The sequence below is a fragment of the Curcuma longa genome, chromosome 7 (genome assembly GCF_044706935.1).
Source record: "Curcuma longa cultivar G26 ecotype Majalengka, Jawa Barat chromosome 7, ITB_CL_G26_1.1, whole genome shotgun sequence".
NCBI classification, from domain to species: Eukaryota; Viridiplantae; Streptophyta; class Magnoliopsida; order Zingiberales; family Zingiberaceae; genus Curcuma; species Curcuma longa.
In genome coordinates this window covers 7,788,132-7,805,353 of record NC_133867.1, presented here as the reverse complement: position 1 = coordinate 7,805,353, position 17,222 = coordinate 7,788,132, and the positions used below count along the sequence as shown (strand labels likewise).

The 17,222-nt window shown below is 38.1% G+C and overlaps 2 protein-coding genes across 2 annotated transcripts; one reads left to right on the top strand and one right to left on the bottom strand.

Moving 5' to 3' along the window:
• The first annotated feature begins 1,636 nt into the window (after positions 1-1,636).
• LOC141832468 (uncharacterized) lies at positions 1,637-2,383 on the top strand. The gene has a single exon (XM_074719976.1). It carries the CDS (start codon positions 1,823-1,825, stop codon positions 2,237-2,239), a length of 417 nt encoding a protein of 138 aa, XP_074576077.1. The 5' UTR covers positions 1,637-1,822; the 3' UTR covers positions 2,240-2,383.
• Positions 2,378-7,396, bottom strand: LOC141832467 (receptor-like protein 54). Its single transcript, XM_074719975.1, has 2 exons — positions 3,204-7,396; positions 2,378-3,083 (listed from the first exon to the last, which is right to left on the bottom strand). The coding sequence occupies exon 1, from the start codon at positions 7,394-7,396 to the stop codon at positions 4,082-4,084; it is 3,315 nt and encodes a 1,104-aa protein (XP_074576076.1). The 3' UTR covers positions 2,378-3,083; positions 3,204-4,081.
• Between the last annotated feature and the right edge of the window lie 9,826 nt (positions 7,397-17,222).

Here is a 17,222-nt window from a genome sequence, read left to right as displayed (position 1 = left end):
AGAATATATGTCACCATGAACCTTCATCAAAAGATGAACTTGATGAACTTCCCTGGTTTGAGCTTAGGTTCTTTGGAGTAATCAATGTGGTGTTAGGTTTATAGTCAATTTAAGTGCCCATTCCATTAGGACATCTAAACCTCGACAGTGCCATGGTGCTTGGTTGCCTATGGACCATTTGGCAACGAAAGGGCCGGGGGTCTCTTTACATTTGACTGATGTTTGAAGTGTTAGAGTTGTAGGTTTAGTTAATTAATAAATTATACATGAATAAGGATCTAATAAAGTGGTCGATTAAATTAAAATTTTAAAATATTATATAATAGTATAGCTTTTCTTTAATAGATTATATTTTATGATGGACTAAAGATAAATACATTACTGTAACTAAAGATATATATATATGTTAATAGGATTATGGTACATAAAACATCTTACTTTTTAAAATAAAATTTAATTTAATAAAAAAAACTCCTAAATCCTATAGATAGGTCATTTCGGGTCAATCCGAATCCAACTCGAACTCAATCCAATCCAACCCCCCTACTCAAATCCGAAAACATCTAATCCTAACTCGATATTTTTCGTGTCAACTCAAATCAAGTTGGCGGATTGGGCCATTGAATTAGCGGATAATTATCAATTCCATTGATTCATACATGAATATTGGAAGCGATTTTTTAAATCTTGTGATTAGAAGCATTCTTCATAAGCATCTCTACATTAACCCCTCTTTAATTTCATCATATTCTTCATGAGCTGAAACATGTGATCCTCTGTGACAGTTTTAGTCCTCCGAGCTTTTCTAGCTTCTATGCATGTTTCATATAAAGAATCAATCAGCATGTGCATCCTTGATTGAATGATCAAACCGTCCCATTTTGAGCAACAGTTTACATAAATAGAATTTGTTGGTCCAGTCCAGGAATAGCTGAAGGCCCTTTTTTATGCTTCTTTTTTGCATGTTTATGAGCATATTCAACAACAGTAAAACCAAAAGTATCAAATTGTCACTTCCATAAATTAGTTAAGAAGTCTTTTTCGAGAAATCAACAATCAAATGGGGAAAAAAGTGTTGGATTCTCTTCTCTTGTTTTTTTTTCGTTTGTGGCCTGTATGGTAGAAAGCAAACAAATATGAGAGATGTTTTCTTGTTCACATGCTGTTCACGTTGGATTTTAATATAGTTTTTGTTTTCTTTCGAGCTGTTTAAGTCTTTGATTGACTCACTGTTGACAGATACATGAAAACGATTGCTGAAGAATGCTTCAATTGCAATGTCTACTGCTACTGAAAGATCCATCGCCCAATTCTTGAGGTGCAACTCAAGTTTCACAGTGCATTAGCCATGCTCACCTCAAACCTCTCTATCATCCTTAAAGTGCTGCGACCATTGATTTGATGGATTTCATTAAGTTATAGCTTAACTGAGATTTGTTAATGGAAGAGCAAGTAGTCCCCCAACTGCTACGTCGTAATGGAAAGTGTGATCTCCACCTGCAGCTGCCCCCTTCCCCTTCCTCATAAACCAACCACTCGAATTAATCAATTAGTTACGTGATCATCCCGCTCCATGTTGTTGCAGCTGAGAGGAACTGTATTAAAGATGATGATTTCACATTGATATTTGCTTGCCAACAACTCTCGTAGAACTATTTGCGTTCGCCATTACATCCCAACTGAAGCGAGGACCATCCATTTGTCCTCTTTTTGCATTAATAATTGCTTGATTATCGAGAAGGAAATCGTTCGAGGTTTATAAAAGGTTTGCTGTGTAATTTGCGCTCAGGCGAGGCGTTGAATTCTGCTTCAGTTGCCGGAGATGAGCGGGGAATCGAGACTGGTAAAGCGGGAGAATTCGATGAATCATGGTTCCTCCAGGTCAGTTTACTACGGGGTGGCCGCCGTCGCCGTGCCCTTCTTGTGGGAGTCGGTGCCCGGGACGCCGAAGAAGACTGCCGGCGACGCCGCGCTGCTGCCGCCGCTGTTGCTCAGCCCGCCGCCGGGCTCCCACTGCCTCTCCAGCCCCGGGAGGAGCGAGAGAAAGTCTCCCAAGCGCTTCTTGCACTGCGTGGCGCTGAAGCTCCTCCGGGGCAGCAAGTTGTCTTCTTGGCTGCCGATTGTGTTCCCGATGGCCTCGTCGCCGCTGAACGCCGCCGGGGATGTCTCTCTGCCGTCGCCGTTGTGCTTCAGAGTGAGACGGGGGACGAATGATAAGATCAAGGACGCCACGCGGTAGGGAACCGGATGATCAATATTGGTAGTCATCTACTGTTTTCAGTTCACTTCAGTTTGCAGTTATTTACAGAAGATTGCTCTGCAAATGCTGTATAAATTGGGATTCATACTCGAGTAACATAAGAACTTTGCATAATCTCACACCTCCAAGTGTTCCTTAAGTAGTAAATTGATCATTAATCATGATGAAGGCCTCTTCAATCTTCATGATAGTTTTGTTTCTAAAAGGAGACCAAAAACATTGGAGGATCTTCTATAGTTACTCACAACTTAAAGGCTACCACTAGGGTTACCTTAGGAGTTTACCAAGTTCATCTGAGTCCAAACTCAAATCTATTTTGATCCTTCTTCAATCAACTTTTCTATAGTGACTCATAGAGACCTTGTGCAAGGGCAATTACCAAGAGACAATTTGCCATTGTTGGAGGTTTATTGGGTCTACTTCAATGGACCCATTCCTACTTTGTTGGGTGAGGTTCACCTCGACCGAACTCCCTCCGCGTCAACCTAGCTCAGTCAGCAAGGTGCATCTATCTACTTGTTGTAACCTACTACAAGCTACTAAACAACAGACATAGCTAACACAATACCTAAAAGTGCACCTTGAAATTATTTGCTGGAAGAAGCACAACAAATGGAAGGTTTAGGTTTGCCTGATCTTATGAATGACTTTGTGGTTGTATGATTAGTTTGCATCCCTTCAGCCTCTTGCAACAAGCCTTGCTCATTTGCGTCCGGCGCAGAACTAATGGATTCTCCATACCACCAAATGATGCTATTGAGCTTGGACTTCTTCCCATCAAAGAAGAATCTGATGAGTTTCTGCATTGATATGTTCATTGAGTCTGCAATACAAAGTCATCCTGTTGTGGTTAGAAAGCAACCTCTAAGCAATTGGGTTGTTTTTCACCATGTCTATAACAGAAAAAAAACACAGAAAAAACCAGAAAATCTGCGAAACCAACCAATGAAAATCTATCTTTGACTTGCTTTGGTTCAAAGGTCCTCCATTTCTTATTGCTTGAGTCGTTGGCATTTGTTCCAGTCAACTCATGGTTTGTCAGTGGTTCAGTCCGCCATGGCTGCTGGAGACTGTGGTTTAGGACTTCATATCCTTGGCCTCAAGTCACTTCATTCAATTGATGTTCAATTAGAAAAAATAAAGTAGATTTATAATTTTGTTCCTTTGTATGCATCACCAACGGCAAGCTCATGGCATCACCAACGACAAGAAAACAAAAAATGAAAATAATACATGATCCAGAATTCATGAAGATTGCATCTTGCCTGGAAGAGGAGAAAAATTTTAAATAATGGGCTCCTTACTCAACCTAGATAAATCCCACTAGTTAGGAGTCTCCAAATTATCAAACATTACTCAATCCTATTCATAACTGAATACTTGGAAATAAGATTAGAACACTTTAAGATGGTCTATCTTAGCTTGAGCACAACATTATAGCAATTAGATCATATGTAAGCACAGCATTATAGTAACTAGATAACTTGTTAGTGGATTGATAGACGATGGCAATCATTTAACAAAAAAAAAAGTACTTCAACTTGCAGAAGGATTCAATGCTGATGCAGAGCAAAAGGCAATAATTTTGGGTTGGGATGACCAGTTCACTCGTATAATATGTGTTTTATACAACAATATGGAAGTAGAGTAGATGAATCAAAAAAAACATCACAAAAGCAATATGTTAAAATTATAAGAGAGATAAAAAAAATGGATGGATGACTCTATTCGTAGATCTAATTTCATACAAAGTAGCTGTGTGGAATTTTCTATTACCTCTGATCAAAAGTTCTGTACAGACAAAATCTCATGGTTCCATAATCAATCTCTAGGACAAGAGCACTGCACGTGATGTATAATTGCTTTGCCTGAATGAAACTCTAATTGAGTACAAAAGAGGCAAAATCTTTGGCCTTCATCTTCAATCTCACACAAGTCATAGCCAACATCATCGGCGGCCACCTTGACATCCCCACAATAATCACAAAACCATCCAGGAAAAAGTGATATGAGCATGTTGTCAACTTGCTTATTGTACCACTTCCTACTTTCATTCCAAAACATTAAAGGCCCAATAACAATTGCCAAGCCACCTCCAAACCCCAAACCTATGGCAATGCATTGCCAGTTTAGATTCATCAACGAAGCTGAGGATGATAAACTAGAGTCTGAACGAGGCACTTCATTGCATTGTTTTGGCAATGGTTCTCCACATAGCTCATTTCCTTCAAACATAGTTTCTGTAAACGTGAGAAATTGGTTTCCCTGTGGAATCCGTCCGACCAGATTATTGTATGAGACATTCAGAAAGGAGAGAAAGGTCAAAGAAGTTAGCTCCAAAGGGATCTCTCCAGAGAGTTGGTTCATGGAGAGGTCCAATGACTCCAGTTGTGCCATGGTTCCAAGCTGAGGAGGGATCCCACCTGTCAGGAGATTGCATGAAAAGTTTAGAACACAAAGTGCAGTTAGGTCACCAATGGTCTCCGGGATGCTGCCACTTAGCTTGTTGTTTGAGAAGTCGATCGCTGTGAAAATTGTCAAGACTTTCGATAGTGTCAATATCTGCCCTTTGCTTGTGATTGTAACAATATTTTGATAATAAGATGATTTACTGTATAGCAAGAATCTGTAACCAACTGTCTGGCGGCCAATATCTGAATTAAACATCATGGCATTGAGATTTCTAAAGAAATTTTGGGGCAAGTTACCAGAAAAATTGTTGAATGACAAATCGAAAATTTGCAGCTTTGAGAAGGTATGATTGCTTTCTATGAATCCCGGAGGATTTACAAGGGTTCCATAAAATGCATTGGCCTTCAGAACAAGAACCTGCAGCTCAGAAAGGTTCCCCAGCCAATATGGAAATAAGTCTTCTATATGATTGTTGCCAATATCAAGGACCTCCAACGATGAACAATTTGCCAAAGACATAGGCAACTTCCCATCAAGTTGGTTATGGTTGAGATTTATTGTCCGAAGAGCACATCCTTCAACAATGTCCTCTGGAAATTGTCCATATAATTCATTTCCCATCAGATTTAGGACTCGCAAATCATTACTTCCTTCCAAGAGACATGATGGGATGGAACCCCTCAAGTTGTTGTTTGAGAGATCAAGAACTTGAAGAAAGCTAGCATTGCAAATTGAGAGTGGAATTTCACCTGTGAGACTGTTGTTAGAAAGTGATAGGAAAACTGTGTAATTCAGGTAGAAGGTCAGGACATTTGGAATGAAAGACGAAAAATTGTTGCTTGAGAAGTCCAGAACAATAGTGTACAGTGGAAGGAGTGGAACAGGCCCCTGAAGCCTGTTGCTATGGAGATCCAGGATCATCGGAGATGGCATACTGAGATTTCCTGGTGGTCCTTCCACAGACGTAAATAAGTTGTACGAGAGATTCAAGTAACCAAGATTTCCATCGCCAATGCTCCATATCCATTCTGGTATTGCATCTGGAATGCTGTTGTTTGAGAGGTCAAGGTAACTGATCCCACCTTGATTTTGCAAGAATGCTGGAATCTTTTCTAAATTGCAGGAAACCAACTTCAATGTGCTAATCTTCGGGAAAGAACTATTAGATAAACCATTAACTCTCTCTGTTATCTTCAACAAGTTGTTTGACAGATCAAGATTAGAGAGATTTCTCAATTTCCAGAACTGATCAATGTCTAGCAAACCATCAAAGTTGTTTGATGCAAGTGAAAGAACTTTTAATCCTGAGAGATTGAACAAGGATTCTGGAACTGGTCCTTCCAGACTATTATCGCTCAGGTCAACAGTCGTCAAGGACGGAGAAGCATTCTGAAAATTATTGAGCAGACCTGAAAGTTTATTCTGGCTAAGAGACAGAACCTGTAAAGAGGGTAGAGCAAACAGCGAAACAGGAATCGGTCCAGAGAGTGAATTGTTCCTCATATCAATTTTTCTGAGGTCGCGAAACCCATCCTTACTCAAGAAAGAAGGGATTTTTCCTGTCAGGTTATTATGTGAAAGGTTTATGTCGGCAATCTTCGACCATTGATCAGTTGGAGGAATAACACCGCTGAAACTATTCAGAGAAAGGTCCAAACGAACCATTTGCGTGAGATTTGCCATCGAAGGTGGTATTGAACCAGAAAAGCTACAATTGGAAAGCTGCAATTTTGACAAAGCTTTGAGGTTACCAGTTGATTCCGGTAGAGCACCAGAAAAGTTAGTCGCGGAGAGCACCAAAATTTCCAAAGCGCTAGCCACGGGGAATTCCGGCAAGTGTCCAGAAAGCATTGGGTTGTTGGAAACATCAAGAACTGTCAGATTTCTGAGTCGAAATAAGCTTTCAGGAAGGAATCCCTGAAGCCCGCAAGAATCGAGTTCAAGCACACTCAAAGATGAAAAATTACTAAGGAAACGGGGAACGCTGGACCTCAAGGAATTCCCGGATAGGCGAAGCGTCGAGAGCAATGAGAGGTTGGAGAGGGAATAATGAACGGGACCGGTGAGGGAACAGCTCGACAAGCTCAGCACTTGCAGTCCCGGGGTTGAAGCTGACACTGCCCCGCACCATTCGTACCCATCGGCCGAGATGTTGACACCATCCAAGACAAGTTCTCTCAGATTGCTAAGGTCGCGAACCAGGGTTCCGAAGTTGGGATCCTGGAGCTTAATCGAAATGTTAACGGGTTCTGCAAAAGAGGAGGTGGAGATGTCCAGAGACACCAAATTCCGGAGGCGACCTATGTCGGCCGGGATTTGACCGACAAATCCAGAGTAAGAGAGGTTGAGGCTGGTGAGGTTAACAAGCCTCGAGAAGGGCAAATCCAGTAAGGGAATCCCATCAAACAGGTTGTGCGCGAGGTTGAGCGATGTGAGGTGGGTAAGGTTGAAGAGGGCAGGGTCGAGCTTGCCGGACAGCGAGAAACTGCTGAGGTTGAGGGAGACGACTCGACCGGTGGAGCTGTCGCAGGACACGCCCTCCCAACTGCAGCAGTCGGAACCGGGCCGCCAAGATGCGAGCTTTGAGGCGTCGGAGAAGCCGTCCTTGAGCTGGAGGAGCGCGGAGCTGTCCTCGGAGACGCAGACATCGGCGGCAATCAGGTCAAAGAAGAAGGCCGCCGACAAGAAGAGGAGGAGGAGGTGGTGGTGGTGATGGAAGCTCATGGTGCGGGAGGGGCTGCGGCAGGAAGTTGTCGATGGACGAGTAATAAAAGGCGGCGATTGGGGGAGACGCATTTACCGTCTGCGCCGTTTTTTGAATTTTATATTGAAAAGTTTACAGTTTACCTCTATAACTTACTTACTCTTTCATTTTATCCCTGTAATTTAAAATATTATAGTTTTACTCTTGTAATTTACAAAATAAGACTAAATGGAAAAAAAAAAATTGGACAATATTAAGATCAAAAGGTTCTCACTTCAATTTTTTATCAAATAAAAAAGGAACCTCATTTATGTACAACTACCCTGGATTATATTGTCATCATTGTTATCTCTCTTTTATATTTTCGATCTAAATTTTAAATCGGAAACGTATATTATAGCAACTATAAAATCATAACTACTATATAATTATAATAATTATGATTTCATAATTACTATAATTAAATTGTCATATAGTTGTAACAGTTACGATTTCGTAGTTACTAAAACTATGAATATTAAGTAAGTTTTAAAAAGTCATAATTTTTATTTCGAATTGAATCCTGAAATATATAATATATTGAATCAAAGCTCGTTCAGATATTTACATTTGTTATCGATTGTAACACAAAACGGTTTAATTTTAAACTAAAAAATATTATTTAAAGGCTTTTTGAAAACTTAAAAAAAATTAATCTTTTTTATTTAAGATATTTTTTATATTGTAATAAATACGATTTCATATTTATTATAATTATATTTAAGATATTGTAGTTATTATTATACATATTTAAATGAGATAATAATAAAAAATAATATTGATAGATAATCATACTATTTTACATATGCTAGAATAATTTTAAATAAAAAAAAATAAAGTGGGGTGTTTGACACGTCTTCTTATTTTTGCACAATTTTTATTTATGACACGCATCGTAAGAACGTAGATATCTGGAAAACGCGTTTGACTATGAATGTGCATAATCACAAAATTCTTTGGAAAGATAATTGATTTTATTATTATTTAAATTCGGAAATTAATCTCATATTTTTATATTGTGAAGTCTTCTCGTGGTCCAAAAAGAAAAATTACGGCCATTGATTGCCAAATTAGGCATATACTGTGGACGTTGACTTGGGATTTGAGAGGGTGCATTCAAAGTCAACAAATGGACATCGACTTTACGACTAATCTCAGACAGACGAATCATGCACTTAGACTTTTGGACGCATCTCAACACTCGAACAAATTAATATTTCAACAATCGATAATGGATTGAATTCGAAGGGGGGAGATCTTTTTTCACCATGTTTTTATCGAAGCTATATTTTCTGTTCTTCATTCCCATTTACAGTTTTTGAAGACTTTGATAGGTTTTGTTTGGCAAGATCATTATTAATTGTCTAAGAGATTATTGTGATTCAGCATTAGTTGCGTAAATTGACCATGCACGCTTTCTTTTGATCTTCTTTTTAGCAAGATCATTAGTTGGTTTATTAAAAGGTCATTTATAGAGTAGTCAATTTGAGTTGGGATGTCGGATTGAATTTAGTTCGTCTTGTTAAATAATTTAAATAGATTGAATTAAAATTTTATCAATTCATTATCTGACGAATCTATGGGTTGTAGGTTCAGATAGGACCGATTCGTGATGGGCTCGAGTTGACCCGTGAGTTGAAAAGAAACAAAATTTAAATTTTAAAATTAAAATGAAAAATTCACTAGTTTGATAGACTAGTTTGTTTAATTTGAAATCCAAATTTAAAAATTTTTAATTTTTTTATTTTTTGATGGACTTATGAGTTAATCACTTTTACGGAGATAATCTGAAAACCCTTATATTAGGTTGACGAGCTGCCAAGACAATTTGTTATAATCAAATACTCACTTTTGATTGAATTAAGTTAGATTAGATCGATTTTGGTCACTAATTGAAGAGGTTTTTTTTTTTAAGTGACATGTATTTTTAATCGTGAATTGGGTTCCTGAGTATTGAGTTGGTCCCAATTGAAGCAAAAGGATGTCTCCGAGATAGTAAATGAGATTAAACCCTTGAAAATATAATGAAGTCAAATTCAAATTTAAAATAGATTAAATCGTTGAGATAACTTGATATTTTTTTGTGATTTGATTCATTTAAATATATCGAATTTTCAATTCAACTTATTTAATTGTTTAATATTTATTTATCGTATTAATAAAATTTTTATGAATGAATATATTTTATAATTTTTATAATATTATATTGCTCAATGACTCATTTTAAATTTATTAATATAATTGATATATATTGAATCAATAGAATAAATAATCTCATCTAATATATATTTTTTAAAAAAAAGATTCTTTTGTCCAAGTATTAAATCATAAATTTTAAATTTTAAACTATAAATCCTAAAATTTAAACCTTAACACGCGACCGCCGGACCTCCCCGCGTTCATCGCCGCCGTTCGTCGCCGTCCGGTCACCGCCGGCCACCATCCCGGGCTCGTTGGAAGCGCAACTCGACGGCGCACACATCGGCATCGGATTCCGGCCGAAACAGAGCAGACGCGCTGGTGGCCGATTTCGCCGGAATCCGACCGGATTCCGGCCGAATCGGGGCCGGACTCTGGTCGCGGTTGACGCGCCCGGCGCCGACGCGTCGACCGCGGCCGGATTCTGGCCCCGATTCGGCCGGAATCCGGTCGGATTCTGGCCGAAATCGGCCGCCAGCGTCCGGCCCCGATTCGGCCGGAATCCGACCGGATTCCGGCCGAAATGGGCCAACAGTGTCTGTTGGCCGATTTCGGCCGGAATTCGGCCGGATTCCGGCCGGAATTCGGCCGGATTCCGGCCGAATCGGGGCCGGACTCCGGCACCCGCCGGACCGCCTATGAGTTGCGGTTCCAACGGGTCCGGTCCGGCGGCAATCGGTGGTCGGACGACGATGAACGGACGTCGGGAAGCGGCGAAGGTCCGAGAAGAAACACTGTGCAATCGCGATTTTTGGACGGTGTGGGTTGATCGCGATCGGGCGTGGACGGCGTGGATTGATCGCGCACGAGTCGCGTAGGAATCCGTCGCGCAGTACATCATTTCTATATATATATATATATAAGCGCTAGTATAATTTTTTTTTAATTTTCATTTCCTTTATCTTCAAACTTAAAACTCTAAATATTAAATCCTAAATCTTAAATCAATAAAAAAATTAAATCTTAAATCTCAAACCAATAAAAAAATTATACTAATGTTCACAGGTGTATATGTATTTGCCATAGAGGTGATTCTTCATTTAGAAATGGTTATTATCAATGCAAAAAAAATTAGTCTACTAAGTTGAAAGATATTCTTCAATGATCTCACACGATTGACCTTATTTGTAAGAAGGTAAATCGAGAAACTATAATTAACTACTATGGGAAGGATATTATCTCGACTTCAATGAAATTCGATCCTTATCTACTTCAGTAAGTAACTTAAATTTGAAGTTTAAGCATACTCTTGGTTTATTTAAAGTGGTCTCATAGATTTGTTGCAACTCTGGGCAGAATGTGGGTAAAAAACATAATAGAAGATTAAAAAAAATCTATCAGACTAATGTTGTATTGTAATTATAATTGTGCAAAATCAATTGTATAGAGGAACAACTCCAAGAGTTGATGACCATCCCTCATAAATTTAATGTTTAATGTTGGCAAATACAAACACGGAGGTAAAATAGTGGATAATTGGATTGCAAGACATAGGCGTCAGTGCACATGATAAGAGAGTTGAACATTCCAGGATGAAGAATTTCGCATCTTCTATCTCTTCTATTTCATTTTGTCTTCCTTACCATCAAACTTTACAAACTCAAATCCAAATTACTTTGCTGACATTTGTGTCTGAGAAACTTGCTCTTAATTCTGTGACATGCAGGCTATCCAATGTCTTGGCGGCAATGGGTACGTAAATGAGTACCCGAAAGGTCGCCTCCTGAGAGATGCAAAACTATTCGAGATCGGTGCTGGAACTAGTGAGATCAGGAGAGTGATCATTTGTCGTGAACTCTTCAAACAAGACTAACTACCAAATCAACTTTCATACGATCAGCTGCAACCGCTTACAAGAAATTCCTGCTCAGAATATACAGAATGGAATTGGTCCAAATTCTGACCAGAATGGCATCCAGCTCTGTTTGTATCTGCCTCCTTTCCTCTACAATGAGACGAGTACTTGATGTAATAAACCAACGTGTTTTATCACTTCTTTTAGATTATTTTGAGCTTCTGTTCTTAATTTTACGGATCAGAAATCATTCAACCAATTTCCTGTTTCACAACCTTGCAATCCTAGTCATCAAGAAAAGTCCTGACTAATTAGATAAATGCCAAGAAAAATATCTGATTAAGTTACGGTGAGATATAATAGGCTGCCAGCAAATTCTTTGTACCAGGTTGCATCTGTGAGTGATTTTCAATTACTCTTTCCCTATATGAACTATGTTGGAAGCCAAGCAAGATATGATAGTGCTAATTTTTATAACCAAACACGAAGGACTTGTGCTAAGCCATATAGTGTTTTACGAGGTGATAAATTTGTTAAGGAAGATGAGCAATTTTATGGGAGATAACATATACACTTCTTTAATATCTCTATTCTAAAAGTAATATCTAGTTGGTGGTCATAATCACTATTAGTCGAGCTTTAAGCTGATTAATGATGCATCTTCTTTGGTTTAATTTTCAAAATCTATTTAGCTTAAATGCTAGTTTTTTTGTGTGTGTGTGTGGATGTAGCTCCAATGGATCTCAAGTGGAATTGCTCTTTAAGGCCTCCAATTTCTCACTAATTAAACACGGTAAGTATAATGCTCTGAAACTATGTTTCCTTAATGATTATAGATCCTAATTCTGTAACTTGTAACGAGAGCCTTTTTTTCGGAGCAATGGGCACTTTAACACAGAAGGTACATTTGGAGAAAAATGAAACTTCAGCATAAAGTTTATTCACCAAGTAAACGTTCGTTCGATCATGCAAGTGGCCAATTTATATCTGTGCCAGTTAAAGAATGCAACAAATTTTCTTGCCTAAAAAATAACAAGGCACAGTTGAATACATTGTCAAAGTTCATATTCGGCAAAAGGATCTCAAGCATGTATGTCATTTGGAGAACGAGGAAAATCCCAGGTGATGCAAACTGAAAAGGTCAAGTCATTCTTCTTCTATTTTACGATGTCAATAAGTTAAGATGACAAATTGGCTCATAAAACACGTGTTTTACGCAAAAATATGGAAGTAGAGCAGATAAATCAAAAATTATATTGTAAAAGCAAAAGGTTAAAATGATAAGAAATATAAAAAATGGATGGATGATTCTATTCATAAATCAAACTTCATAGAGAATAGCTGCGTGCAATTTTCTATTACCTCTGATAAAAAAAACTCTATACATAAAAATCTCATGGTTCCACAATCAATCTCTATGACAAGAGCACAGAAGAGGCAAAATCTTTGAGCTTCATCTTCAATCTCATAAAAGTCGTAGCCAACATCATCAGTAGCAACCTTGATTGTTCCTACAGTAATCACAAAACCATCCAGGACAAAAAAGTGCCCTGAGCATGTTATCAACATGAGTATTGCACCATTTCCTGCAATTATTCCAAAAGATTAAAGGCCCGATAACAATTGCCAAGCCACCTCCAAACCCCAAAACCATGGCAATCCACAGCCAGATTACATTCTTCGTCGAAGCTGAGGATGACAAACTAGTGTCTGAAGGAGGCACTTCATTGCATTGTTTTAGCAATGGTTCTCCACATAGTTCATTTCCTTCAAACGAAGCTTCTGAAAACGTGAGAAATTGGTTTTCCTGTGGAATCCGTCCAACCAGATTATTGTATGAGACATTCAGAAAGGAGAGAAAGGTCAAAGAAGTTAGCTCCCAAATCTCTCCATTAGAGGTCCAGAAGTTGCGCCACGGTTCCAAGATCCCACCTGTCAGGAGTGGAAAAAAAGATAAAGGGAAAAACCAACTTATCATTGATACCAAAAACAAGCCTATATATAGGCTTTTACAATAGACCATTTCAACGTGAATAATTAAAAAATAAAAGACTTGGTTAACTAAAAACCCGAACAAATCAAAATAAGATATATTATCTAAATCTTTAACACCCTCCCTTAAACTGAAGTCGGCAGAAATCAGTTTAAGAGAAAACAACAGCAGCACGTGAATAAACTCCAAGTAGACCACGTAACCTCACAAATGTAGCTAACTTGAGAGGCTTGGTCTGTATATCTGCAACTTGATCTTCACTTCGACAATAAACCAGTCTGATTGTTCCATCATTGCTGAGATCTCTTAAAAAATAATACTTCACATCGATATGTTTGCTTCTGCCGTGTAGCACAGGATTTTTAGAGAGTTTGATTGCTGAACTGTTATCACAAAAAATTGTAGTTGCTTCAACTTGTTTGAACTGAAGCTCTCCAAGAATTTTTCTCAACCAGATAGCTTGACAAGCACAAGCAGTTGCAGCAATAAATTCAGCTTCTGTAGTTGATAAGGAGACAATTGGTTGCTTCTTGGAAGACCATGATACAGCCCCTGTGCCCAACATAAATACATAACCTGAAGTGCTCTTTCTATCATCTAGATCTCCTGCATAATCACTATCAGTAAACCCGAACAACTCTGATTTTTCACCCTTCTTGTAGAATAATCCAAAATCTTTAGTTCCTTGTAAGTAGCGAAGGATTCTCTTGGCAGCTAACAAATGTATTTCTGTTGGATTTTCCATATATCTACTTATTAAACTCACTGGATACATTATTTCTGGCCTTGTTGCAGTTAAATACATCAAGCTGCCAACAATTTGCTTATAAATTGTATTGTCCACCTTCTTCCCTTCATGATCCTTGTTTAGCTTCAAGCCGAACTCAATTGGAGTGCTTACAGGATTGCAATCCTTCATTTGAAATCTGTTCAAAATTTCTTGCACATACTTCTTTTGAGAAATAAAGATTCCATTAGTTGATTGCACTACTTCCATGCCAAGGAAGTAATGCATCATTCCAAGATCAGACATTTCAAATTCAACCATCATAGATTTCTTGAATTCCTGAAACAAGATATCATCAGTCCCAGTAAATATGAGATCGTCTACATATAAGCAGACGATGAGCAATTTTCCCTTATCTCCAACTTTAATAAAGAGTGTATGTTCATATGGACATTTGTGAAAGCCTTCTTTGAAGAAATAGGACTCAATGCGACTATACCAAGCTCGTGGGGCTTGTTTTAATCCATAGAGAGCCTTCTTTAATTTATATACTTTATGCTCATTTCCGATCTTAATATAACCAAGAGGTTGTTCTACAAATACCTGTTCTTCCAAATTTCCATGCAAGAATGCTGATTTGACATCTAGTTGGTAAATAGGCCACGAGTTTTGTGCCGCCAATGCAACCACCAATCTGATTGTGTCATGTCTTGCAACAGGAGCAAAAACTTCTGTATAATCAATTCCATACTCTTGCTTATATCCCTTAGCTACTAGACGCGCCTTATACTTGTCAACTTCACCATTTTCTTTTATCTTTGTTTTGAAGACCCACTTTACACCAATGGTTTTGTGTCCTTTCGGAAGATCAATTAGCTCCCAAGTATCATTTCTTTCAATGGCTTCAATTTCATCATCCATCGCCTTACGCCATTTTGCATCTTTGACGGCACTTTCAAAGGTTGTAGGGTCACAATCTGAAAATAAAGCAAAATGTATAAGCGGATCATCACCTTGATCAATTCCAGTCACCTCATAATTAGACATCCATGCAGGTCTTCTTCGAACACGTTGTGGCCTTTGCGATTCTACTTCCATTGAACTTTGATCTGTTATAGGAGTATTTTGAGAGACTTCCTCATGTTGCTTATCCTCCATAGGTTGTTGTACATTCTCATCATCATCAAGATCTACTGGGATTTGTTGCTTATCCTCCATAGATTGTTGTACTTTCTCATCATGATCAAGATCCGCTGAGATATTTCTTTTAACACCATTTTGATTCCATGGCCAAGTGTCTTTTTCATCAAAAATAACATCACGACTTATAATGATTTTCTTAGTGCAAGGATTATATAATCTATAAGCTTTTGATGTATTACTTATACCAAGGAAAATGCATTTTTCACCTTTGTCGTCTAGCTTCTTTCTTCTTTCATCTAGAATATGAGCATAAGCGATACATCCGAAAATTCGAAAATGATCAACTGTTGGTTTTCTTCCACTCCAAGCTTCCTCTGGTGTCATATTTTGAACAGATAATGTGGGACTTCTATTCAATATATGGATACTCCAATTAACTGCTTCTGGCCAAAAATTTTTAGGAATACCACTTGTCGTCAGAAGGCTTCGCACCATATTCATAATAGTGCGGTTCTTCCTTTCACATATACCATTCTGTTGGGGTGTGTAAGCAGTTGTAAGTTGTCTTCTGATTCCATGATTCTCACAAAAATTTACAAATTCATGTGAGTTATATTCTCCACCACGATCTGTACGCAGGACTTTAATTGAATTGCCACTTTCTTTCTCGACAAGTACTTTATAATTTTTGAAAGCAGTAAAGGCTTCAGATTTTTCTTGCAAAAAATAAATCCATATTTTGCGACTATAATCATCAATAAAGGTAATTATGTATCTTTTACCTCCATTAGAATGTGGTGTTATTGGGCCGCAAATATCTGAATGGACAAGCTCCAATGCTGCCCTTGCTCTCCAAGATTTTCCCTGGGGGAATTGATTACGGTGTTGTTTGCTAACAACACATTCTTCACAAATTTGAGAAGGATTTGTAATTTGAGGAAGACCGATCACCATATTCTTTTGTTTTAATGTTTTTAATCCACTAAAATTTAGATGTCCATAACGAAAGTGCCATAACCATGCCTCATCATCAACTTTTGCTGAAAAACATGAATGAGATGTTGTTTGAAGATAAAGTGGAAACATACGATTGGCTGTCATGTTAACTTGCGCAATTAAACCCAACTTTGCATCTTGAATGCGACAAACTCCTTCTTTAATAGCAATTTCATATCCTTTTTCTTGTAGTTGACCCACACTAAGCAAATTAGTCTTTAAATCTGGCACAAAAAGAACATTAGAGATAGTATGGGTAGTATTTCCTTTTGCTTGTATGGTTACCTTTCCCTTTCCCATAACAGAAATTGTAGAATTGTCGCCAAATTTGACAGAACTGCGAAAGGTTTCATCTAAGTCAGAAAATGTATCCTTCTCCCCACACATGTGGTTGCTGCAACCTGTATCTAAATACCATACATGTCGTTGAGTTTTCTCTTTCTCATGACATACCATCAAAAGAGACACTTCGTCTTCTTCTTCTTCTGCAAAGTTAGTCTGATCTCCATTTTGTTTATTCAAATTTGTGTAACATTCTGATCTATAATGGCCATACCGATGACATCGGTAACATTCAACATTGGATTTGTCTGCTGACTTTGTTCTATCAGTTGTTGAATAATAACCTCCACGTCCTCTTCTTTGAAAATAATTCTCTTGATGTTGATTTTGTTGTTGGTTTCCTTGATTGTTGTTGTATCTTCCTCCTCTTCCTCGACCTCTACTTCTTCCTCGTCCTCTATCACTTCTATAATTTGTAGAGTGATTTTCTGATAAAGCCTTCAATGCTTGCTCCTCTTTTTCATATTGATTGATTTTCTGCTCATGAACCAATAATGAACCTTGTAATTCATCAATTGAAAGTGTACTTACATCATTTGCTTCTTCAATGGCGCAGACAACAAAATTAAATTTTGGTGTCATAGATCGAAGGATTTTTTCGATGATGAGAAC

Excerpts from the sequence above, each read along its gene's own strand:
- LOC141832468 (XM_074719976.1), top strand. The coding sequence starts at position 1,823 with ATGAGCGGGGAATCGAGACTGGTAAAGCGGGAGAATTCGATGAATCAT.
- LOC141832467 (XM_074719975.1), bottom strand. The coding sequence starts at position 7,396 with ATGAGCTTCCATCACCACCACCACCTCCTCCTCCTCTTCTTGTCGGCG.